General features: G+C 48.8%; 1 protein-coding gene across 1 annotated transcript in view; it reads right to left on the reverse strand.

Moving 5' to 3' along the window:
- Scara5 (scavenger receptor class A member 5) overlaps positions 1-26719 on the reverse strand; it is a 96455-nt gene that overhangs the window by 11915 nt on the left and 57821 nt on the right. The window contains exons 4-7 of the mRNA XM_032917687.1: positions 19454-20128; positions 13434-13514; positions 11558-11656; positions 9620-9667 (exon numbers count right to left, since the gene is read on the reverse strand). Of these exons, the coding sequence (XP_032773578.1) occupies positions 9620-9667; positions 11558-11656; positions 13434-13514; positions 19454-20128 (903 nt within the window). The remainder of the gene's footprint in view (positions 1-9619; positions 9668-11557; positions 11657-13433; positions 13515-19453; positions 20129-26719) is intronic.

Here is a 26719-nt window from a genome sequence, read left to right on the forward strand (position 1 = left end):
CAGCTGCTTTCCTTGACTCTGGGCATAGGAGGAAAGGCACACTATCTCTCGGGAACCCACCCCAGGACTTTCAAACCAGCATCTGGTTTCCCTTCCAGGGTGCTGGCGTCTCTGGCTGTCCCCGTGTTTCTTTGTCCACAGACTCCTTTACCTTGTTTGCACACCCCAATTGGGGTTTTGTGGCTTTTACTGGGGGGTTGACTGTGAAATGTCTTTCTGCTCTCAGCATAACAGAGCATCTACCCATCCCTCTACCCCCAGGCAGATTTGGGAGGGCCATGTAAGTGGCTGGTAGCTGCCATCTCTTAGAACTGGTTTCCAGGCTGAAGTAGTCTTGGAACTTACAGCATGGCTTGGGCTCAGATGGCTCAGAGCTGTCCCAAGACCCAACCACATCAAAGTCCTGTCCTGGGCATATCATGGAGGTGGGGGTGGTGGTGGTGGAGAGCTTTCCAGTGAAGCAGGAGCAGCACGGAGAACAGAAGTTTGCCCACTGACTTCCCTGAAAGACAGGTGCTCTGTAAAGGACTCCGTATGTGTGTGTATCTTGCTGGCATTCACAACTCATGTCATTCACATTCATGACTTGGTTGTCATAGCTTCTCTCATCCAACAGAAGACAGGGGCCCAGAATGGACAAGTGATTTGCCCAGGGTCACACAGCTGCTACAGGGTGCTCAGAGCAATGGGCTCTCCTTTTCCAAACAGTGTGAGTCTCAGGCTGAACACTGAGGACTGCTGCCTAACAGCCCTCAGCAAATGTAAGATTCTTTCTCTCTATTTAGGACAGCCCCTTGGGGTCTTCAGCACTTCCTGCCTTGAGCTACAGGGCCTGTGTCTTAGAGTTAAAGCCCTGCCTGACTGCACACAGAAGTTAGTTGGGAAGATTTGAAAGCCTCCAATTCAAGGGCAGTTTTGAACGGTCTGGGGTGTTTTGAATACTTTGAAGGTGGTCTTCATGGATAGCTAGAGCAGTATTAGAGAGAGCCAGCTGTGGCATCAGCTGAGCTGTAAGCTACCACCTGTCCAGCCTTGTAAGGCACATGGAGGTCACCTCTCCGGGATGCTTCCCTAACGGGTGCTCTTTGGGAATTACTACACTGCAATTTCCTCTCCTGGATCCCCATACACCTTATACCTCCACTATGTTGTGAGAAGATGTCAGCCATTCAGCATCCACTTGTGTCCCCGTTTAGCCACTGAGACCCTGATGTGGCAGGAAAGTAGGTCTAGAGAGAGAGTTGTCGAGACTAACATTCTGAGAGAGATGGTTCGGTGCTTAAGAGAACTGGCTTCTGCCACTCTTTCAGAGGACCAGAACTTGGTCCAGAACTCTCTTTGGACAGTGCACACCTGGCTGTAATTGCAGCTCTGGGGATCTGATACCCTTCTCTGGCCTCTGTGGGCACCTGGACTCATGTGCACATACACCCGCATATAAATAAACAAACAGACAGACAGACAAACAAACAAATAAATCAGATCTTTAGGGGAAAATGATTAAAAGAAAAAAGCCAGTTAGCAAAAGACTAAAAAACAAAACAGAGAATGCCCAAGAGAGTCCCCTCCGAGAAGTTGGTGCTGTGTAAACAACCTATAAAGGGTCATACACAGTAGTGGGAGGATTCAGGGCTTCGAGTCTGGGACCTGTCTCAGCTCTCTAGCCCACTTGCACTCTTAGGAGTGCCTCTCTCTCTCCTTTAATAACTATTAATAATTATTGATTTAATATTATCACTATTTATGGTCTAATTCCTTGTACTAGTACACAGGAAATTTGTGCATTTTAACAGGTACCCGCTGGACTCAAACCCAAGCTTTAGCAATGGTACAGCAGTCTCCCTTGGCTATGCACAGGAGAGTCCTAGAGCCCGGAGAATGCTGCTTCTAAATCTAGGGGGAGAGCTCAAGCTAGGTCGGAATGGTCCGGTCCCTTGATGTTTGTTTTTCGTGCCTTTCAGTCCCCTCCTGCCAACGCAAAACAAGAAGGAAGAAAGGAGGTTGTGGAGAATGGAAATAAACACACAGGGCTGGGAAAATGGGCTCTGCAGTTTCTGCAGCTGCGAGGGGCGGGGGTTGGGGCAGGGATAATTTGGACCATCTGCCCATTAAGGAGGTTGAACTTTCATTCTCTTATAAAGGAAGAACTCAACATGCCCTGAGCTGGCCTGAAGTCCCCACTCCCTAGGCTGGGGTGACACTTCTCAACAGGAAATGTGCTCCATATGGGAGTTGGGAGCCATCCCTGAAGCAAAAGAAGGCGTTTCTGGAGAGGCTCTCCTGGAGGGTACGGCCTGTGGGTACAGAACACCATCTCTTGGGATGGATGTCTGCTCTGACCCTAATAGGGGGACTTGGCGCCTCTTCAGACTATTTTATTAAATGCTCTCAAGGGACCATTGCCACTCTCTTCCAAGAAGAGACATTTTTTTCTCTAGGGCTGCTGAAGAAATGACTACTCCTGGGTCTTTCCTGTGCTGTGTCCCCTGTGTTCCCTTGTGAGGGGTCTCGGGATGGAAGTCACAGCAGGATATAACAGAATCCTTCCCCAAGGTGTCACTGCCCGACTTCATTGCTTGCTGTCTCTCTACCATCTTTCGTCTGTCTGTGGTGTTGCCTGTGGAGGCCAGAGATCAAAGTCAGGTGTCTTCCCTTCCTTTTCTCTGTCCTCTGTTCTGAGTCAGGGTCTCTCCTGGAGACTGGACCTCACTATTCAGGAGGAATATCAGGCTTGGCTGTGGGACATGCGCACCTCCACCCTGGGTTCTTATGTGGGTTCTGGGGATCTGCACTCAGGTCCTCTGCCCGTGTGGCAAGCCCCTTATCGACAGAGCCATCCCAGGTCCCCAGTGCTGGCCCTTTAAGTTGCTGACTCACGCCTGCCTTTTCCCAGTATGGTCACATAGCCTTTGAAACTATGGGTACAGCTTTCCGATGCTGCTATTCCTGGCCTCCTGGTTCTTAGCACTTGACAGTAAAGAAGTGTCTAGGGGCTACCAACATGGCTCCATGATGCCAAGCTTGACAAGTTTGATCCCTGGGACTTATGTGGTAGAAGGGGACAGACTCCTGTAAGTTGTCCTCTGACCTCCACACACATACACAATCAATCAATCAATCAATCTTAATTTATAAAAGATGCATCTGGGGCTGGAGAGATGGCTCGGTGGCTAAGAGTGCAATCTGTTCTTGGAGAGGACATGAGTTCGATTCCCAGCACCTACAAAAGGTGGCTCAGTCATCTGTGACACCAGCTCTGGTGGCTGGGGCCTCTGTCTCAGGCACCTACTCTTGTGCACACACACACACACACACACACACACACACACACACACACACACAAATTAAAAAGAGTAAAACTAAATCTTAAAGAAGACATGATGCTAAACAATAAATGAAGAATGCGTGGGGCTAGCAGGAGCTAGTGGGAGAGAGTCGAAGCCCAAAGCTTCTCACAACCACGTTTGTGGGTATCTCCTGGGTAGCTGTGTAGACACAGGAAGCTCTTCTCCATCCATTTCCCACCACCCTGGTTTCAAATGGCACCAAAAGGTAAGAGCCAACGAACCTCTTTTTTTAGAGCTGGAAAGAGAGCCAGGCGACAGTCGAAGGGTGCTGATGGTTCGTGTCAGTGAGCCTTGAGCCTTTCTCATTCAAGCCCTCCAGGGAGACAGGCTGACATTTGAAAGACCTCCCTGGCAAAGGCTTATGGATCAATTGCTTGATCAGCTCCTGTCCACCCATCCCTTCAGTCCAATGGCTACTCCTGGTGGCGGAGGTGGGGTTCTTTCCCCTTCCACATCCTGGTTCCTATGTTAGTCTGGGCCCTTCCAAGTTCAGGACCAAGCACTGTACATCCATATTGCAAACCCTCACTTGGAGGCCCAGACTTAGTACTAACACTGTCACCCTGGGTGAGGACCTGCCCTCTCTGTAGTGTCTGCCTCTGTTTGCAGAAATGACCAGACACTGAGGACTGGCTGGCTGTCTGTCTCTATGGTGTGAAACCAGCATGAACCAGAGGGAAGATCATGGTGGGGACTGTGGTGTGGTGGCAAGTGTGTCCTTCCCAGGCTGAGTCAGTAAGAAAGCCAACGTGAAGCTCTGCCGTCACCGGACCACAAGACCTCCCGGGAGATCTGCTCTCATTTCTCTCCTTAAACCTCACTAACATCTCCTCGAAGAGAAGAAGCTGGCTGCCACCCATGGCAGGAGGCAAGAGCATCTGAAGCTGACTCCAAGTACCCACCAAGGTTCCTTCCACATCCCAGGACGGGAGGGGCTGGGGAGTTAGGACATCAAGCCCTGGCAGCACTCAGTCTTCTGCAGTTCGCATCTGCAGGGATCTCACCATCCTCTACCCAGCATCACAAGGACGGAGAGAGCTCGGGGTCCTGGGGACTGGGAATCATTCTTGGGTTTGTTTGAAATGTTTTCTAAACAAACAGTCTGGTCACTCCTAGTTTTCATGTACATCTCAACTCCACTTCAACCTAAACTTTATTTGTATAAAACCCACATCATTGACACGAGCTTCAGTTCTTGGGTGGTTTCAGGGCCCTCCTTTTATGGTTTTAAATTTTAGCTGAGTTCTTTTTTAATGTGTATGTCCTGTGTGTGTATGTGTGTGTGTGTGTGTGTGTGTGTATGTGTGTGTGTGTGTGTCCTGTGTGTATGTCCTGTGTGTCCCAAGGAGAGTCTTAGATCTGCTGGGGCTGGAGTTACAGGCATTGGGAGCCACCCCTCTTGAGTGCTGGGAGTCGAACTTGAGTCCCCTGGAAGAGCAGCTCCTTTAACTGTGGAGCCGTCTCTCCAGCACTGCCAAGGCATTGTTTGCTCACCTCTGTCTGAGGTTTGTGTTACTAAGTGTTTTCTTGTTGGACAAATCCCCAAGAGTAAACCTGAGTCCTAAGGGAGCTGCCTCCTGGTACCGGGCAGAAAGATTAACTAGCACAGCCATGGGAGTGTGCTAGCCCAGGGCTGAACCCAGAACAGAAACTGGTTGGTTTGACTAGCAGGCATGAGTGGCCCACAGCAGTTCAAAGCATCCAGCCCTCCCAAATCCCGAATATGCCCCTGGCTGCTAACTCTTGCTTAGTGTGCATGCCAGACATTCATTTGTTTATTGTTTCCTAATAGCTGCCCTTCTCAGGCACTGGCCTGGACTCCTGCACTCACATGTGTTTAGAATACAGACATTAGCAGTCTTTTGATGGCCTCAGCACTGCTGGATCGCCAAGGCGGACTTTACTTCTCTCGACATTGGTCTTAATATATTTCCTTGCTTGGCCACAAGACCCCATTCTTGTCTCTCTTCAGCTGCCCAGGGATGGTGGGAATATCCTTTATAAGAGAGGAAACAGGAGGCACCACCACTGTGTGAGCCATCATAGCAAATGACTGAACTTATGGGACACACCAATTACAAAAACTGGATCTAAAGTGGGGTCCTGAGAGGTTGAGCACTGGGCCTGTGGGGTCTGGACTAACTCCGAGGAGGTAGAGTAGGACACCTGGCTGGTGCCAGGAACCTGTGGTACGGGAGACGCCAGCTCGAGGTCAGAGCATGTGAACGGGCTCGGAAGAAACAAGTGGTTTTCTCTGAGCTGCCCCGTGGTTCTTGCTGTTTGTTTAGAGTTGTGGAGTTTGGGTCTTGTCTTTGTCTTGGATGATGCTTCTGAAGAAGACTTTGCTAAAGACAGGGCCCCTGAGACCCAAGCAGGAGCTGAGGCAGAGGAGCAGCCTGAACTTACAGAGGGGACTGTCCCCAGGGGAGGAAGGGCACGCCTCCAGTCTCGGGAAGGAGGAGGGCCGTCAGGGATGTCTTAGCCTCTGGTTGGTTCTCCTAGCCACCCCATAGTGCTCACTTCTGCTCACAACCCGTTGGTGGCTTTCTAAAGTGAGAGGGTCAAAGCTAACCTCCCGACCATTGCGAAGTTCTGTGGGGATTCTCACTTGTCCCCTGAGCTTGGGTTTTTGTTTTGAATACCTTAGACTCTTACTCAGCCCATCCACAGGACTATCAGCTCCACGCACAGTTCCCTCATTTGGGATGCCATCCACCACTTCCCACAGACACCCACTGGACCTCAATTTTTCCTTCAGAGTTTGGATCACAACTCCAACTCCTTGCTGACCTCCCCCTGCCCCTTCTTCCACCACAGCTCCTCCCAAGGTCACCTGTAACTTTTAAGGAGTCTCTCTCCCTCGGCTGAATGGAAATTCCTGGTCCAACACTCAATAGACATTTGTCAAAGGGATGAGCGCCCAGCACTCTCTTCACTCACACTATCTTTCCATCCACATGCCTACCTTCTCATTCTGATAGAAGCGAAGGAGGCCAGGCCCCGCTCCCCGAGTCCCCTCATCTTCTCTGGCCTTTATTCCTTTGCAAGGTCAGTTCTGCCCTAGCCCCTGTGTCCTGACCCCTGCCTGCCCTGGCCTGGCTTCTGTACTTCATCTCCATCTCCACAGCCCCATTTACCCTTCCCTTGTTATTCCTCTCTGGCATTTTGCATTTTGCTTCAGTTTTTGCTTCAAGCTGATTTTCCTGAGTGAAATGTGTATCTCTATATATTTCAGTTACTAGCTGTGTGTGTGTGTGTGTGTGTGTGTGTGTGTGTGTGTGTGTGTGTGTGTGTCTATGTGTGTGTGTGTGTGTCTGTGTGTGTGTGTGTGTGTGTGTGTGTGTGTGTGTGTGTGTGTCTGGATCCTGCTGGGACCCAGAAGCCCCTTTACTTAACAACAGCAACAACAACAACACACACACATAAACACACACACACACACACACACACACACACATACACACACACACAATATTAAGCATTTTCTCAGCCTTCTGAATTCCCAATGATAATTATTGATTAATATTGTCTTGGGGATTCACCCCATGCCAGGCTGCACAGTTTTTTTTTTCTCATGTGAAACCAAACTGAGTAAAGTTTTTTTGTTGTTGTTGTTTTGTTAAAAAAAAAAAAACTGAGCTTATATACTGCTTAAAATGTATGCACTGGGATTTAAACAAAACTTCGAGCACACATATGTGTCTTGCAAACATCATATTCCAAGGTAAAACAAATATCTGTCCTCCTTGAGATGTGCATATGGATCTTGTTTTCTCCCTGGCCAAATCTCCAAAAGCCAGGATATTTAATGGGATTTTATGGGATGATTGATGTCAGTAAGGCCTGAAGGGAAAATAAAAGTCTTTACTTCTCATCAAGAAAAACACCAAGCGGTCTGGAACCATCCTCTCAGCAGGTAACCTTGGAGTCCCTCCACCTCTTGGGTCAATGACCTGCAGGGGTGGAGCTAGGAACAGGACAGGAAGTGATCTGAAACCTAGCCAAATTCCCAAATCCCACAACTCCAGATTCAGTACGGAAAAACACTGGCAAGATTTTGTTCTGAAAAGCATGCTAACACTGACTGCAAACATCGTCCCTAGGAGTTTTCCCTAACTACGCATTGTCCACTAGCCAGTGAGAGGTGTCTATCTTGATGTTGTCATGAGCACTGTTACTATAGTAACAGTCCCTGCTGGAGGGAGCCTCAGGCCTTTGCAATGAAGGTTAACCTGAGGAATTAGGTAAAGGTTTCAAGCCGCTGGCACAGGCGCCAGCTGCCAGAACTGAGCCAGTCGAGCTGGCTGGCCCTCTGCCACCAGCTCACGGGTCTGAGGTTCTCCGGGGCTGAGACCTCACACTTCCTACTCCACAGATCCCATGGTGGGACTGCCAAGGATCTAGGGAATGACTAAGAGAGTCCCAGTAGTAGTGGGCACTGTGTCCATCAGAATTTCCATACTTACTGAAAGATGAGCCATGGCCTCTCCTCAGAGCCTAGGTCTCAGGGATATAAGTAACACCTCGGGGACAGAGGACATGACTAGGCATGGCCAGAAGCAAGCTAGGAAGCTGAGGCCGTGGGAAGATAACCCTGCTGCCAACCTGACTCAGACCTCAGTTATGAACGGAGGCAAGGGTTCCATCAGCCTGGCTCTTCCATTGGCACCCAGAGCCATGAGGGAAGAGGAACTCCCTAGGAACTCTGGGGAGCCCAGCCCAAGACTCCATGGCCCCAACACGGTGGTCTGACTTCTCAATCCAGATTCAGGAAGCCAGGGACCCAGTGCTCAGTCCTGGGCCTCTAACAGTGGGGAAGGTGAATGGCAGACTTCCAGTATCATGGTTCTAGAACTCTTGTGCACCTTTGATGCCCTTTCTCATCAGGATAGTCTGGGTATAGTCTCTGTTTGACCTTCCTTCCCCTGGCTGATATCAGTCCCTGGCTGGGCCATCTGTAGGCCATAGGTCAAGTGGATGGGCGCTCTTCCCCTGCCTCACACCTTCCACCCTTGGCTTCCACCTCCTCAGGCTCAGAGCCTAGCTGCTCTGTCCAGGTAGACAGTGACCAGATTCGCTCTGCTGACTGTGACCTCCTCCTCAGGTTCTCAAGTCATCGAAGAGAACAGTTGGCAGACAGTTCCCAGTGAGACCCCTCTGGTATGTAGGCAGCGTTTCTGATCTCCTTTTCAAAGGTCATCTTTCCACACAGCTCCTCTCTTCCTGCCCAACCCCACACACGTTGTTTATGTCTCAGAACTAAATGCCACAAACCGGTTCTTCTCAGTCTCCTTGGCAACATTCTATCAGAAAACGCAAAAATGCTTGATACTAAGCCCAGGAGTAGTCAGCACCCTAAAGCCAATGCTCACCACCCTGTCCTTTGGGGGAGGTCCTCAGTAACAGTCCAGATTGTTCTTCCCCAGCTCCTGTGCCCAGGCCACATCCCCTGAAGTAAGAGCCAGAGCACAGGTGTCCACAGACATACTAATCCACCCATGCTCTCCTGAATATAGACTCAAGGGCATCGCACACTAGGTGTTCTATTTTGCTTGGAACTTGGCTAAGAGGTTCTGTGTGTTCTTCCCAACAGTCTCTCTGGGAGTCTGCACTTAGCACTTTGTGGGGGAGATACACTGCATAGAAGTGTGGTTCAGCTAGACCAGCCGGCTCTCCTGCAATTGCTACAGGAAGGGTTTCGGCAGAGGTGCCCATTTCCACATAAAACTGTGTGGTTGCTAGGGAATATCTTTAGCCTCGTGGCCTCAGAAGTAGCAAAAGACAAAGGAGGGTCCATTGAGCCTCAGTTTGCTTCCTGACATCACACGAGCCGTTTCTACAAAGTCTGGGGCTGAGTTTTAGCAAACATCTCCAGGGATTTTTAGGAACTATGTCTGAGTTGGTGTATGGTAAGGGATATTAATGACTAATACTTCACAAGCCCTAAATCGGGTGTCCAGACTCTGTCATATTCTCACCATGACCCTAAGAGGTCAGGATTCTTATTCTCTCCATTTTACAAAGATTGTATATAGGCAGCTAGTGGTGCTGCGGGGTGCTATGGGGAGGAAACCTCTAGATCCATCTATACAACCCCGGGCATGCACCCCTAGGATTTGTTGATGCACATTGCTGGGCCAGTGAGGCCTAAAAAGGGGGAGGGGGTTCTTTGATGCTCAAGTCCCAGAGTGTGGTTTTAGCACCTGACCCTTGACCTTATAGGGCTCCACCTATGCCCCAGAGTACTTCACAACCCAGCAGAATTTCCTTACCAGCTCTCTCTCCTCTTTCTCCTTTCTCTCCTTTTGGGCCTCTCTCACCTGCAATGGAAGGAAAACAGGCATTAGGAATGGAAACAAGCACTACAAATAAGATTTATCTACAGACTTGCTAACTCAAGGCCAGGGAACCCCTCAGGCAGGGGTGAGCAGCCACCAGAGGGCACTGTGGGGAAGATAATTATAGCATCTGTTCTGGTCATATGGGAAAGAAAAGGGTCCAGTGAGAAAGTACATTAGAGCCCCATCTACCATATAGCACGAAGGAATGCCTGACAGAGAGCAAAGCTAGTCCATGTCAGAGAAATTCACAGCCAAGCTCATTGGAGAGGAAGGGGTTGAGCTCCAGTAGTCCACGGAGACAGGTTATAAGTCAGGCTTGGGTTTTCTGGTAGGGGAGATAGTAGAGTCAGTTTCCAAGGACTTGTGGAATTTCCTTTCCAGGGTTGAGTTAAAAGGTCAGATCTTTTGTAGCTTCTACCTCAACTACAAGGAAGGAGAACATCTTAGCACTACTCAGTGGACCATAGAAAGACCAGGGGGATTCTACTTTAAGGTTTTCCCAACATCCATCTTCGCAAGTCGAAAGCCCACTGCACACTGTGGGTGAAGAAAGCAAGTCAGACATTTCCAGGAGAGAGGATTTACTGTGATCCCAGGGCTGAAAAGAAGGAACTAACCATACGCACGAACATGTTTAGAGAAATATCCATCAGTGTCTGAAGAGTGAGAGAGGCGCCAAAGAAGAAAGGACTTCCTGTCTACTTACCCTTTGTGTCTGTCTGTACTGCTAGTCAGTTTCCAACTAGCACTGACTCTCATTATATGGTCTTTCAAAAAATTATACATTTTCACATTAGGATCATAAAAGAAAAACCTCAGTCCATCTTATCACTAGAGAATAGAATATGATTTCCCAATGATCCATGAACAGAAAACCTCCCAGTCACAGGGTGTGTGGGGAGGATGATGAGCAGTATTTTTCTAAGTTGTCATGGTAATGAGTGAAATGTAGGCAGTCCCGGCAAAGAGCATCAGGTATCCTTGTCTACGTGTCTATGTGTCTATGTATCTATGTATCTATGTATCTATGTATCTATGTATCTATCTATCTATCTATCTATGTATCTATCTATGTATCTATGTATCTATGTATCTATGTATCTATGTATCTATCTATCTATCTATCTATCTATCTATCTATCTATCTATCTATCTATCTATGTGTCTATGTATTTTTCTATCTAACTATCTGATCTATCTATCATTTATATATCTATGTATATCTATGAATCTTTGTATCTGTGTATCTATGTATCTATATATTTATCATCCTATCTATCTATCTATCTATCTATCTATCTATCTATCTATCTATCTATCTATCTATGACATGGTCTTCTATATTATGCAGGCCATGGTGGCCTTGGAATCACAGAGACCTACCTGCCTCTTTCCTGAATACTAGGATTAATGGTGTACAGCACCACACCTGGCCAATCTGACAGTCTTGAATGGAAAGGGAACCACAGACTGGCCCTGAAGAACTAAGTTCCCATAAGGATGAACAAGGGGACTAGCCACAGAAAGGAGAAAAAATATCAGAAGAAACACTGTCGGCAAAGTAAACCTGAGAAAGGAAATAGAGTTGTGAGTACTGGCAGGTTGGCGGGGCATGCAGAAAGAAAGGAGTCTGGTAGGACTGAGACAAGTGATAGGGGCTTGCAACCTGGTTCTCTTCTAGAGACCCCTCACTAGCTTCCCTGCTCGTATCTCTTGACTGCAACCTGTATATACACACCCACTCACCCACACACACATGTGCACACACACGCACATGCACATACAGAAGGTGCTCTCCTGGATGGCTCCTATGCTACTCAAGGATTGAATGTATGTGAGGCTCCAGGGTGCAGCAAGCTTCTGTATTACCTTTGAATCCGCGCATGCCCATGGGACCTGTGGCTCCTAGCTTCCCATCATCACCCTTAGGACCAGGCATTCCTGGGTCACCCCTCTCTCCTGGCAGACCTGGGGTGAGAAAAAACAAGGGTGGAGCTGCAGACTCAGAACTGAAGGGTCCATTAGATGCCATTGTCTGGTTTAATAACTAGAATGAACTTGGCCTTCCATAGCCTTGGCTTCCCCTTGCTTAGCACCCTGTAGGGTAGCTCAGAGCCTCCCCATACACACCTACATCACTTTCCCCTGACCCCTCACCCTTGAAAGGCCTAGTGTTGTTGGGGTGGTAGTAGTGCCAGTCCCATGCGGATACCTGTAAGCATTCTAAATCAACTTTTGGATCACTCTTCACGTGCCACACATAAAGAATCTCATTTAATCCTTATAATATGCACGGGAATGTTGTACCCACACTACAAATAAAGAAACTAAGGCTCGTGGATGTTTTCCCAAGGGCACACAGCAAAGGGCTTTGGAAGCAGAACCCAAGCCTCCCTCTTCAATACAGAAAGTTCATGATTGGTTCATGCTTTAGGCTAAGGGTCTCACTGGTCCTTAAGGAGGAGAATGCTGTGGGGATGGCATTAGTGAGTGGGAGAACGGTTAAGTGATGCCTTAACCTATTTAAAGGAAGAGAAACAAAAAGACAAAGAAAAATAAACCCCAAAACACCCCCCTTTCTTTCCACAAAGTGCCCAAAGCCCAGGGGGGCCCACAAAACCAATCAATGGGTGTGTGGCCTGCCACCCCATTAGGCCCTTTGCTCCAGGTTCTTGGCTATCAAACCCATGGCCACAGCCTGCGCTGAATGTGCCATTGAGAGCCAGAATCAACAAACGCTTTTATGGAGTGAGAGTCCAAGGCCCAAGAGTCCTGACCCAAAACGAGTCATTGCTGCAGAACACAGTTCTCTTAATCAAGTTCCTAATTGTTCTTTCCTGCTTGGAGAGCAAGCTGGTTTTCATTGGGCTTTTTCCCCCCACAGCACAAGAAACCCGTCTCCTAGTTACTATTACCCCAGGGCTAATAGTAAATGACTGGGGGAGGACAGTGGCCTCCCAAGGGTATGAAGACGTCAAAGAAATTGATGGAATGTCTTTCGTTTCCTTCTTGACATGATGCATCTGTTCCCAGAGTCTAAGAGTCCTGTGGTGATCTCTCAGTCTATTGCAAGATGTGCCCAAAGGCCCCCACCCTATGATTCATGAGGCAGGAAAAGTGGCTCTTTTGTCCTGAGAGCCTCAGAGCATCCTCCATTGTGGAGCTGAGGACAGAGGGGAGGTCAGGCTGGAGTACCCCCTTTCCATGCTCTGTCTTCTCCCCCTCCTCTGTAAAGTACCTAGAGATTTGGCAGGAATAGCCCCTAAAATAAATAACCAGACCCTTCCCCGCTAAGCTTCCTCTCCTTGCATCATCCTGAAGCCTCTTCACTCAGAGGAACGTTGCATGCGACAGAGGCTCAGGCATGGGCACACTCAGATGTTTGTCAGAGGCTCTGATAGGAAACTTCTGAGACTGAGCCTAAGAAAGGCTGCAGGGCATCAGGCAGAGATAGGGCAGGAGAGTGTCAGGCTCCTAGCCTCATAGAACGTCTTTGCTTGAAGGCCCTGGCCATGTGAACCCTGACTCCTATGTGGGCAGGGATTTAGTGAACCCGGGGACTCTTGAAAGCCCCTTCCTTTAGATTCTGGTACTTCACAGGGAAAAGCATTTGGCCCATTCTACGGTTAGATTGATAACCTCTCAGTCACCTGGTAGAAGAGCGGTGGATGGTGGATGTCATCATCCCTAGGAAGACAGTAGACTTAGAGCACTGCCCCCGGTTCCTCCCAGTGTGCCCCATTACCTCGAGATCCAGGAAGTCCAGGGCTACCTGGCTTTCCCTCCTTCCCTTCATTCCCTTGGTCACCTTTGGGTCCTGGTGGCCCTGAAAGATGACAACAAGAACAAGATTAGAGGGTTAGAAAGCCAGGACACTGGTGGAAAAGCAAGTGACTCCCTCTGAGATGAGAAGAGTCAGAATCCTGTGGTGGAAACAACAGCCGCTCCTCAGCTCTGGGGGGGCACCAGAGGAGGCTCCATGGAATCCTGTGCACGAAGAAGCAGGTCCTAGCTAAGTCAAGAAGGGTGGAGGATATTCAGGGATATGTGTGTCCGTCTCAAACTTCCCCCCAAGGTTATGGTTTGGAAAGGTGGGGCTATGGGGGAGGGCACGTCGACTGACTGGATTTAGATGAGGTCATAGGAATGGGGCCCTCCTCAATGGAATTAGTGTCTTTATAAAATGAGGAAGGTCAGTTAAGCTGCCTTTCCTCTGTCCCTTACCACCCATCCCTCACCCCAGCATACCTCCTTCTCTCTCTCCTCTGCCTTTCCCCCCCTTCTCTCTCTCTCTCTCTCTCTCTCTCTCTCTCTCTCTCTCTCTCTCTCCCAGACCAGAATATGGAGAACAGGTGATCATGTACACAGCAGGGAAGGAAGCCCTCACCTGAACTCTATGCCAGTACCCCGAACTCAGACTTCTAGTTTCCTGAACTGAGAAGAAAGCAATGTGCAATGTCTGTGGTCTAAGCCCCCCCCCAAGTCCATTTCAGTGGTCAGGGCAGAATGAAGAGGAAGAGATTCTGAGCAGAGTAAGCATTCCTACAGGAGCTAAAGGCGACTGATGTAGCTGTGTAAGCTATGGTGAACCGAGGGGCAGGAGCTCAGTGGGCTGGGAAAGTGGGGGTACTGGAGGTCGAGGTGCTGGGCTTGATTCTGACCAGGAGGTATGAGTAGTTTTGGAAGGAGCCTGACAGAAAAGCCACATCGGGTCTGTGCCCAACAAAGGGAGGAAGATGGCTGGGTTGTGGCTTGAGAGAAACATGGAACAGAAAGAAGGAGAAAGGCAAGGTGGCGGGGGCAGTGTTCCATTGAGCGGGAGGTGGGGAAACCCTGGGTTAGGAAAGGGGCCATCAGAGACAGAAGGAATGGCCAGACTGTTTAGAATGTAGGGGAGCTGTTGGCTGTCTCTGGGGGTGCAGTGGAGGAGGGAGGCCTGGCTAAGCTCAGGTTTTAGCTGGGCACCTGGGTGGAGGGTGAGTGTCTAATTGCTTGTGAATGGGACTCTTCTGGGAGAGGTGGCAGAGATTCGAGTACACAGGACTGAATTCAGTGCCCACTATCCCTATGCCATACGTTGAAGTTACTTGTCTGAGGCCACACAGGCAGCCAGGATCTCAGTCCAGGTCTGTCTGGCACTCGTCCTTTCTGCCACACCCACAAGGCCAGACATCTCACCCTTGCCACTCATCCCATCTCCCAGAAGGCCTCCCTGTCAATTCCCCATTTGCTGCTGATCTTTCTTGGTCCCATGGTTCCTGCTAGCACAGGCACAAGCCAGACAAGCAGATCTGGGTCACTTTGATGCATCCTGTATACCTGACCCTGCTGTGGGAATCCAGGAGTCAAGCACTCACCTCTTGCTGTACTAGCTGAATAATGCTGCCAACTCATCTGTCCCCAGAAGCTCCTTACCTTCCTTAGGACATTGGGTTTCTACAGATGTCATTAGTTATGGGCATACTGGGGAGGGATGGACCCCAACAGAAGCAGAGAAGGGAATGAGACATCTATAGACAAGACTGCCCCAGCCATCAGAAGTTCAGAAGACACAGGAAAGACCCTCCCTCAGAGTTTCAGAGGGGCGTAACCCTCCGGATGCCTTGGTTGAAGGTTTGCAATCTCTCGACAATGAACTGTTATTTTTAGCTCTAGTGTTTGATGCTCTCTCTGGAACCCAAAACATGTAGGCTCTTAGCAGAGCAGTGTCTTGCACAATCAATACTTGACAAATGAATGAGGATATGAGACCACAGGGTGTTAATACACACAAAACAACCCGGCTGCCAAGATCAAGATGTACTGATACATTCCAAAAGTTGGCACCGTCCTCAGACCCTAACCGAAGCTGACAGCTATTTAACAAGTCAATGGCTCGAGAGCAACAGGGAAGTAGTTAACTTTTTTTTTTTTAAATTTCACAAGTTATGCAAAGCATTTAAGGAAAGCTGAAGTTTTTAAGTATCATATTTTTTAATCCCAATTCCCAGATAACAGGATCAAGACATGAAACCTGGTTTGCCAAGAGTTATACAGCCAATGCAAGGCAGAGCTAAGATGCAAATTAACTCCAATGCATCTTTCCCATCCTGTACCAAGTTGTCTCCCCTCCTGTCAAACTCAGCAGCAAAGGAAACCCAGCACAGATCCCTGTTGCTAAAGCTCACCCAATCCAAGCGCTTCACCCCATTTCACTCTTCAGCTCTCCCCGCACCTTGAGCTCCAGGAGTCTGCTACACTGTGCCCACCCACAGCAGGCATTCTGAGGTAACATCTGGGCAGTATGTGAGGTTATAGCTGCAGTTGCACCTAGGTTTGCCCACAGGAGCCTTTTTTAATCTCTCAGAGTTTTACAGTCATGACTCTTGTTTCTCATTTTCTGAGGTGGATCCCAACATGGAGGGGGTTGGGATAAGTTCTGTCTACCTCTGAGCCCACACGGTCCCTGCCACTGATTACTCTGCCTCGGTTTTTCTGATGCTACAGGACCCATAGGAGTGTCCTGACTCCTTCCTCATTCAAAATATCTCTACCTAAGAAAAGGACAGGGCAGAGACTGCAGTGCCATTCCACAGCCAGGAGAGCAGCACCACAGGAGGTTCAGGGGCAGCTCTGCTGGAGAGACACTAATAGGATGCTCCAGTCAACCTTCACAGAGCATCATCCTGCATCCACTTTGAGGAAGGTAAGAGGACAGGCGGTCACACAGCCTACCCAGGACCTGTACACACACCCTGACCCTCGTAGAGCAGATACACTTGTTTTACAAGTGGCTCCATTCACAGATGAGCATCTTGGTCAGCCTCTTTTAACTGGAAGGCAGTGTCCCCTTGTCATCCCTAGAATCCAGCCCTGACTCCTTCACTCCACACACCTGACAGAACGCACTGAGGGGAGACTCCCTCCTCCATCCACTAGGGGGCATTTTCTATAGAAAATACAGCAGCTGCCAGATTAAGCAAGCTGCTTGGAAAACTTGTTTTCGTTCACCAAGAAGTTTGACATTTGACTTGGACAAGTCATGTCCCTCCTGGGGGCCTTGTGGTTCTCCACTATGATACGGGAGGATTAGATCAGATGATTTCAGAGGTCTACTCCCATTCCAAAGAATTCTAGAAAGCTTTCATTTCAGCCATCTGCATATGGCTTAGGTGGCCGGCCTCAGGGCTTGCTGTACCGAGGTGTTCTGGCATTGTCTCCCTCTCTGATTTTCTTTCCTTCTCCAGGGATGCTGCCCTCTCTGACAAGCTAAGTTCTCTGTGTCTTCAAATTGCACGGGCAGACTTTGACAGACCTCATCAATGCCAAAACATCCGAAGCAGAAGAAAACACTACTTTGCTGTGAATGTCTGTGAAAGGTGAACTGGAGTCGAACCCCATAGAAAACTGCCAGCAAAGTGGGAGAGTGAAAATCATTTGCAGCTCAAGGATAACGCCTCGAAAAGCACGTGCTCTTGAGTATTTGTGAGTGTGAGCCAGGAAAGAGCAAGGGGGCGGGGCGTGGTATCTGTGCTTGTCTGTGTGTGTGCATACGTGTGAGCTACGCATGTAGGGTGTCTGTGTTTGCGTGTACGTACACATGTATGTAACTGTGAGTTATGAATTCACACGTGTGTGTTTGTCCAGACGTGTACCCATACATGTGAATTAAGCACTCAGGTCTTTGTGTATGACTGTGTGTTAGTGAGCTGTGCATAGAGGTGTCTATGTGTGTGCTTGTGCCTGAGTATCCAGGCGTCTGTGTGTGGACACATGAACACATGTGAGCTATGCATGCCGGTAACTGTGTTTGTGAATGTATTTGTGTGTGTGTGTGTGTGTGTGTGTGTGTGTGTGTGTGTGTGTGTGCATTGAGTTATACATTCAGGCATATGTGTGTGCGTGTGTATGTGTGTGTTTATACAGGTATGTATAGGCAAGTATGCATGTTTGTGCATGAATGTGTATTATGTGTGTTTAAAGAGGTATAAATTAGAGACAAATTAGGTAGAATTATGGCAGGAAGGCCACTCCAATGACAGTACGAAAGTTCACAGAAGCATACTAGAGCACTCTGGACATGCAGAGCTAAAGGCGCCAGGATGACTATAGCCCCCTGTGGTCACTGTGGAAGCTCAGAGGAGGGACTGTGTGTGATGAGGAGAGGACACAGGGCTGGAGGGGGTGAACTGGAGAGATTCAGACGCCTCTGTCTACCTCTCTGTTTGGGGGTGGAAGGCGGGCAGGACCAAAGGGAAAGCTCCAGCAAGCCTAACATGAATCATAGAAGCATGGCCTCGCCAAGGCCAGAACCCATGTCTGGCTCCCCTTCCACCTCATCCTGCAACCTGGGCAGGTTCCATAAGCTTCCTGGGTCTCAGTGCCCATGTCAGCACCCAAGGGGACAGTGACACTTCCCTAGACAGGTGCTGCTCTTAAGAGATGCCGTGTGGCATGCCCTTGTGCAGCAGGTGTACTGATGAGGACCACTTCAGTAGTGCCCACTGCCAGACTACTCAGGGTCTCATGAATCTCACAGCCCGGCAGGGGATGGTGCTTTATCAGAAGAGGAGAGCCGGGTCTCCAGCCTGGCAGCTGCTGAGCGAGCTGCCTAGTTTTATGTCAGTTTGACAGAAGCTACAGCTGTAGGAGAGGAGGGAGACTCAGTTGAGAGAATGCCTCTCTGAGATCAGACTGTAGGCAAGCCCGTAGTGCTTGTGGGCGGTGCAACCCCAGGGCTCGTGGTTTTGGGCTCTTCAAGAAATCAGGTCGAGCAAGCCATGAAGAGCAAGTCCTCCATGGCCTCTGCATTAGCTCCTGCCAGCAGGTTCCTGCTCCGTATAGGTTCCCGCCCTGACTTCTTTCAATAATGGACTATGATATGGAACCATAAGCCCAATAAACGTTGTCTCCCATTTGCTTTTGGTCATGGTGTTTCATCCCAGCAATAGCAACCCATTCATTAGTGACTTCATCCACGCGTATGCAGGATCTTTTTATATAGACCAGTCTGGCCTCCATCTGGTAGTCTTTGCACCTCCATTTCTCAAGTGTTGTGCTCACAGGCGTGTGCCGGCACACACAGTCATTATTTAGGAAATAAACTTAATGAATTCGAGAGCACTCTACCTGACATACTCTTCTGTTTCGCTTTTTTCCTTGTTTGTTTTTGATTTTTTTTGTTTTGAGACAGGGTTACTCTGAGTAGCCAGCTGTCCTGGAACTTGCCCTGTAGACCAGGCTGGCTTCAAACTCAGCCGTTCACCTGCCTCTGCCTCCTGGGTCCTGGGACTAAAGGCGTGTGCCACCACTGCCTGGCCGAACATTTTTCTAACAGTCTAGTAGGCCAAGTTCAAGGAATTCTCCAATCCTTGAAGCTCTGGTCATTAGAACCTTTGCAACTGAAGGAGCCCTCTGCCCTTGAGTCAGACCCTACAGCAGGGTCCTCTTCTGTCTCTTGAAGGCTGCAGAGGGCATACCAAATCCCTGATCACCCACCCATCAGCATCCACCCTTGCTTGTTTTCCTGCCCGGGGCTGTGGATGCTGGGTCCATTCTTTGCTCCTGGGAAGTTTACTCAGTAGAGAGACCTACGTAGGCCCTGGAAATAGGCACAGATTATTTAGGCAGAACATTCCAGAGTCATAAAGTGAAAGACTTAAAGGTAAAGGTGTGAGTTTAACTGTCACTCCAGGATGGGCCTTTGGGGATGAGCTTTGCAAGGGGGAGGCATTACTAGGAAGGGTAAGCAGGAGGAACCATGGACAGGGTGGGTCACCCAAGTACCTTTGGCAAGGGTGATGTTCCTCAAGGCGATGGAGTGCTCCCAGTCCTTCAGACGCAGGTCCTCGGTCACCACATTGAGTGTGGCCAGCTCCTGCTTGAGTTGCATCTCCATGTCCATGTGCACCAGCCTCATACGGCGTGTGTCTGCGCTGGCATTGCTCACCAGCACCTGCAGGTCCTGTAGCCACGTGCTGTGCAGGGCCACGTCATAGGACAGGCTGTGGTTGAGGCCACGAAGTGCACCACCCACATCAGCCAGCTCCTCGCCCAGGACCCCCACCCTGTGTGCTAGCCCATCCAGCAGGCCTGCGTGCCGCTGCAGCAGCAGCTGGCTTCGATTGCTTTCCACCTGCAACTGGTAGAGTTCCAGCTGTGCGGAGTCGCTCTGCTGTCCTGTTCGGTCACGCAGCAGGGCCACCGCCTGCTCAGTCTGTGCAGCCTGCGCGTGCAGCCCCCACAGTGTGCCCTCCAGTCTCTGCACCAAGCCTGCCAGGGCCAACAGTGAGTCTGTCTGGTTCTGCAGTGCATCCTGAACCTTCCACACCTGTTCCGTCAGGTCTGCCTGCAATGGAGCCTGCAGCAGCCGCAGCTGCATGTCCCGGAAGCTCTCATTCAGCCGGTTGATGTTCCTAGTCAGCGCCTTCAAGTCATCTGGGGAGCTGCGAGGCCGGGACACTGTGGAAGAGGTGAGGAGTGAGAAGGGGTTGAGCAGGGAGGTCCAAATAACAACAGGCGAGTAATCTATGGCATACAGCAGGGGCTCAGTAAAAGGTGAATGAAAGGACGCGGTGGCTGACACTGAATGTAGATTCTAGGCCCTGGGCTAACAATGGTCCCCGACCTGTCACTATAATCACCTGCAGATATTGCTGATACCAGACAGGATGTTGGCTTTGGGTTTTTAAAAGATTCCCAGCAACTCTAAGTTAGAGCCTAAATTAGAGCAACTCTAAGTTAGTGCTCTGCTATACAAATATACACATCATGATCCACAGGAAATGGCCAGTATTTTCCACTGGACAGAAACTGGATATGCACAGCATGTGGAATTCAATTTAAGATATTGGTGTTCCAAGCTGGGCAGTGGGGGTGCAGTGCCTTTAACCCCAGCACTTAGTGAATTCAAAGCCAGTGTGGTCTACAGAGTGAGTTCCAGGACAGCCAAAACTATATAAAAAAATTCCTGTCTCAAAAGACAAAGGAAAGGATATTGGTTGTTTTCTCCACAGCCCAGGCACATCTTAGAAGAGGTAGAAAGGATGTGAGTGCAGGAGGAGAGGTGGGGTGCAGTCTGTGCAAGGATGTTTTCCAAGCGTGGCAGGGCCTTTGTACCCATGCACTTACAGAACCTGCCCAAGACTGAGCTGTCAGCATTCTGTCCTAAAGGGGGAGGGGTTCAGGGGACCCCATCCTCCTGTAGATCTATTGGCAGTTAATGGTTGTCAGAGAAGGCAGATGTTTTCTTCAGCGATATGGCCTCTGGTTAGCTGCCTGTGCTCCTCTAAATACTGTTCACTGGTGTTCCTGTAAACAACTCTCATTAAACTGGGTTGCACACACACACACACACACACACACACACACACACACACACACACACACACACACCGAGAGAAAGAGTATGTGTTATGATCCCTTCCACTTTTGAAGTAGGTACCCGCAATGGTCAAAAGTTCTCCTACAGGAATTAAAGATCCAATAGCCAGTGATAACATTAAAAGGGGAGGCCTTTTGGAGGTGACTTTGCCATGCGGGCAGAACTTGTGCACGAAGTCCAAGGAAGCTGTCAACCACGGGAGGATACACAAGAGGTGCCATGAGGTATTGAATCATTTGGGGCTCCGATCCTGGACATTCAGTCTCCAGAACCATGAGCAAGAAATTTCTGTTGCTCGTAAACTCTCCGGTTTAAGGTGTTCCATAATAGTGGCCCAAATAGACTAAGCCAAGCCTATTGTACCTCCTCTTTCAGCTAGACCTGCTGATGCGGCCTAGGACCACACAGCGAATTCTACCCCAGTGGGCTATCCCAGAACTGGGCTATCCTTCATGCCACTGGTTCTCAAGCTGTGGGTCACAACCCCTTCGGCAAATGTAATCTTTACATTACATCACATTACACAGTATCGATGAAAATAACTTCATGGCTTAAGGTCACCACAGCACGAGGAACTGTATTAAAGGGCCACAGCATTAGGAAAGTTGAGAAACTCTACTTACTTCATGCTTTTCCTAGAGCTGCTTAAAGCAACCCCACCTGGCAACAGTCAGAACCAGACTGGCAGCTACAGGCTAGATTTGTGGCTTCCTCTGTTCAAAGTCCCATCTCTTTCTGCTGCAGCAAGAGCACCTCTGGGTAGGGGAGAGTGTTTCAGATCTGTTCTTACCCCTTTATCTGCCCTTCTAGGTTTGACACATCCCTGCCCAGCAAAACAAGCCACTCTGCCCCTCCCAACATTTCCCAGTGGAGGGGTTTTCCCCTGGTTATGAAAAATCCTGAGACATCTTCATCACTAGGTTCTATCACATCATCCTGGTGTCTCCTGGGAGCTCATGCAAACTGGATGCTGAGGAATTGAGGGACACGTGGGCCTGTATAGCCTGAAATGGAAACCAGTGGCTTAAGCGGAACTGCGGCAGGAGGAAGGAGATAATTCTGCTTTGGAAATCTTCAAACCCAAAACACCAGGAACTTAGTCTGGTTTGGTAAAACAAGAAAACCGATGGCATAACTTCTCTTTGAGAACTTTGCATTGAAAATCAATAGGAGACAGGAGGGATGTTGTACTGGCTGATTTTGTGTGTTAACTTGACACAAGCTGGAGTTATCACAGAGAAAGGAGCATCCCTTGAGGAAATGCCTCCATGAGAACCAGCTGTAAGGCATTTTATCAATTAGTGAACAAGCAGGGGAGGGTCCCTTGTAGGTGGTACCATCTCTGGGCTGGTAGTCTTGGGTTCTATAAGAGAGCAGGCTGAGCAAGCCAGGGGAAGCAAGCCAGTAAGTAACATCCCTCCATGGCCTCTGCATCAGCTCCTGCTTCCTGACCTGTTTGAGTTCCAGTTCTGACTTCCTTTGGTGATGAACAGCAATGTGGAAGTGTAAGCTGACTAAACCCTTTCCTCCCCAACTTACTTCTTGGTCATGATGTTTGTGCAGGAATAGAAACACTGACAATGACAGATATTGGAAGGTCATGTTCATATTCTGTACTAGAGACACACGCTTGTGCTCATGTTGTATGAAGGAAGCAGACCACACATGGGTCACTAGCTTGGCATCCATTTACTGATGGTGGTTTGTTCTTTCTGAGATTCCTCTCCCCCTCAACTGAGATACCTTTGGAGAAGCACAAAGTTGAAACCAGCAGAAACTAACTTGACTCAGCACTTCTAGAAGTTCTTTGAGTCCACAGAGCCACAGAACGAGGGAACAGCACAAGGGATGATAAGGAGAGAGACGCAGACACCACACATCTCAGAAACATGGCTGAGCAGAGGGGCAAGCCTGAGCCGCAGAAGGATCGATTGGCTTTGCTCTGTTTTCTCCCTATGAGATCTGCTGGCTGAAAAAGAGATGAAATGAAGGTATTTAGCCTACCAGTCCACTGTCTGCTCAGATTGCCAGCCCTGTGAATTAAGAGAAACATGAAGATTCAGTGCCTGTCTCTAATTCTGAGGTCCCAAGTATCATGAATGCAATTCTAGCTATGGAAAGGGAAAATGGGAAAATAGGACATGAAGGTTCTTGGACCACATGGTAACTTGCTGCTGTACTCATTCTGTGATGTTCCTGGAATCACACAGCATTCGTGATAACCCCTTTTGGAGAGTACAAGTCACTTTAGATAAGATTCTGTGGTGCAAAATGTGTAGCTTCTATAGCCTGGCCAAAGAGAAAGATCCAAGGATAGAAAAATCCATTGTGGCCAATTCAAACATGAATAGAATGTAAATCATTCCAACAGTCAGAACAAACTGAAGGCAGAGAGGCTGAGAAAGCACTTGGCAGTGCCTTTGTTGGTTAAAGCAATGGGGAACGTCGAAGCAGGGCCCCAAGGCTTCACTCAGCCCCAAGCTGCTTAAAACCTACACTTTCCTTGTTCATTTTCTCAAGTCTAGGCTTAGACTCCAGATATCTTGGCTGCCTTCTGTACTTGCTCTAGTCTCTCACCAGCCTCTTACAGGGTAAACAAAGGTATAAACAGTCAGAGTCTAGCAAAAAGGATAAGTTCCTTTATTCTGGTCATGAGACTTCTAGTGAGGTGGCCCAAGCCAGGCATGCTCAGCCCCATATGCATTCTGCAGAGCTCAGCCATTGAATGGGTCTCCATGGCCTCTGGTAATGAGCGTCTCCCCCATTCTCCTGATGCAGAGGCTGAGGCCAGGAGGTGGGATGCCTCCTGACTCGTGTTCCCATGGCCACACCATTGCTGCCTCCTGGAAGCTCAACTGAAGAGGTGTCACTATAAAGACAGCTTCCAGAGAAATGAAGCCATGAGCAGCCAGAGGCAGGTGTCCACAGAGGGAGCTCAAGAGACCACAGACAGTGCTCGACTCAGTGTGAATCAGTATGAACCACTCAGTGTGAATCAGTATGTCCTGCACTTCCCACCCACATTAGCTGAGGCACTGAGATGGGGCAGGTGGAGAACAGAGACCCCAAACACTTTCCCATAAGTCTCTGCTCAGGCAAACCTGAGTTCCTCAGAGGTAGGAAGGACACCCTGAGGTGTGGGTGTCCTGGTTCTAATGTGACTGTTAGATCCTGGGCTGAAGTCACAGGAGTGATTTAAGGCTGCATTTGCCCAGAGTCCAGGTAGTGAGCTAAGAAACTTCTTTTCTTTCTCCTTCCCAGCCCTAAAGGCCTCAAGCCCTGTCCATCTGACCGTTCTTTGGTACCCGAAAGCTTTAGGTCTTTCTCTTTGTCAGGGAATGGAGCTAAGTCTGTGTTTATATGGAGACATCTGACAATGACCTTTCCCCATCCCGGCGAGTCCCTCTGGGTCCTAGATCATTGAGCAACCAATGTGAACACAAATCCAAATTAAAGGAAGAAACTCCTCCCCAAGTCCACACCCTCCATCCCAGCACTGTTTGCTTTGCTTCCTCAGCCCATCCATTTGCGTGCCTAGGCTTCGCAATGTCATTTCTGCAGTTTTCCATGTACTGTTATAATTATAATTATCTCACAAGCGTTTTACCATCTTCCTTTTAGTCTCTTATAATTCTGTTGACTGAAAAGAGTTTCTGGAAGGGACACACTATTTATCCCTGCAAATAAATGCAGATATTTCTTCTCTTCTCTCCTCTCTCTCTCTCTCTCTCTCTCTCTCTCTCTCTCTCTCTCTCTCTCAAGATTTTCATAACAATAAAGTCTCAGAAGTTGGATTAGTGGGTAAAAAGATACTTCATTCATTTTGTAACTTAAAAAAAAAAAATCCCACAACCAGATGTAGTGGCTCACAATAAACACTAGGGAAGCTGAGGCAGGAGAGTTTGAATAGTAAATTATAAGCCAGCCTGGGCTACAGAGTGAGACCACCCTCCCTCTGTCTCAAAAGCCCAAACCAAATTAAAAAAAAATCACAGTCAAATGACTCTCTCCAAATCATGCTAATTCCTACCGAGAGCATGGAGGTTTAATGGAGTCGGTTTACACCCCTACTTCACCATGCTCCACTGTGTTCTCATTGCTTCTTCCACAGATAGAATGTGGCATCTTGTCAGTGTTATTTCTGTTACAGAAGCAGCCTTCTCAAGGTGATGTCTCTGGCTATTGGAATGGCCTAGATAGTTTAGGTACCTAGACCAATCCTATCACTGTTTATGAGGTCAAATTTGGAGGGCCCCTACTCATGCTGGCCAAGCCTAGAGCAATGTCCTTCCTTTGGGACCATTTAAGCACTGCAGAGTGAATTATCTCCTTCCAACAGTCCCCGAGTGTTCCCTGCTCATGACCCGCCCCTCCCCCCTGTAATTCCTTCCAGATGGTTGCTGTCCTCAACAGGGAACAATTCTTACTTGAGTGTGACTCTCTTAATTCGTGTTTATGCAAACAGCTCATTTATCTCCCTTCCTGGCATATCTACTTTTAATGTGTTTTAATTTATTCTTCAACTTTTATACTTTCACAAGTGGGAAAATAAATATAGACTAACAATAACAGCCGGGCTCTCCTGAGTCCTCGTTGTGTGCCAAGCTCTCTTCTGAGTGTGTGTCTTCCACACTGACAGAGGATCTCAAGCCCCTGCCATGTAAGCCTCATTCATCATTTGCATCCTCGAGTTCCAATGGAGGGGACTGAGGCAAACAGAGGGTAAGTCACTCACAAGGTCACAGGGCCTGGAGGCAGCGGGAAAATGACTTTGGGCGCCAGAAGTGTGGTCACAGAGTCTCCAGTATGAACACCTTTGCTCTCTATTGAAAGGACTGGGTGTGGAGAGCAACTCGGTCACAGACACACTCAGTGCCGAGTAAGTTGGGAAGATAGTGAGCTCCCAGCTTAAACCCAGGCTGGCCAGGGTACTTGGTAGAAATCACACAGATCTGTAACTTTACGTCTCACTGCTGGGCCCACTTTGATGACATATTTCACAGTACATATTTCATGGCAGTCTATAGTCAGTGTGGGAGTTTGCCTCAGGCTGCAGTAAGATCAGAATCTTAAATAAGCCTGCTTCTCATAACTTTCATTGTGTCACCTGGCCCTCCATCCACACTCAGTCTTGAGTCAGCTCCCTGGCCACAGCTGTCCTGTTCATGAATAAACTGTCATCTTCAGGCTCAGGCAGGGTGCTGCAGATGTGACCCCAGCATAGCAAGAGCGCACTGGTAACAGTGAAGCACGTGTGTGAGTATGTCTGTCTGTCTGTCTGTCTGTCTCTCTCTCTCGTGTGTGTGTGTGTGTGTGTGTGTATGTGTGTGTGTATGTGTGTCTGTGTGTCTGTGTGTCTGTGTGTGCATGTGTGTGTGTGTCTGTGTGTGTGTATGTATGTGTGTTTGTCTGTGTGTGTATGTATGTGTGTGTGTATGTGTGTGTGTATGTGTGTGTGTCTGTGTGTGTGTGTGTGTGTCTGTGTGTGTGTAGGCCAGAGCTCAGCTTCGGGTGTTGTTCCTCAAACACCATCCTACTTGTCTTTTGAGACAGACTCTCTCACTGGTCTTGCCAGTTTGGTGAGGTTGCCTGGCCAGTGAGCTCCACGAATCCATCTATCTCTACTTTCTCAGCACTGGGATTATAAACATGTGCCAACATGTCCCAGT

The sequence above is a fragment of the Rattus rattus genome, chromosome 12 (assembly GCF_011064425.1).
Source record: "Rattus rattus isolate New Zealand chromosome 12, Rrattus_CSIRO_v1, whole genome shotgun sequence".
In the NCBI taxonomy this organism is placed as follows: Eukaryota; Metazoa; Chordata; class Mammalia; order Rodentia; family Muridae; genus Rattus; species Rattus rattus.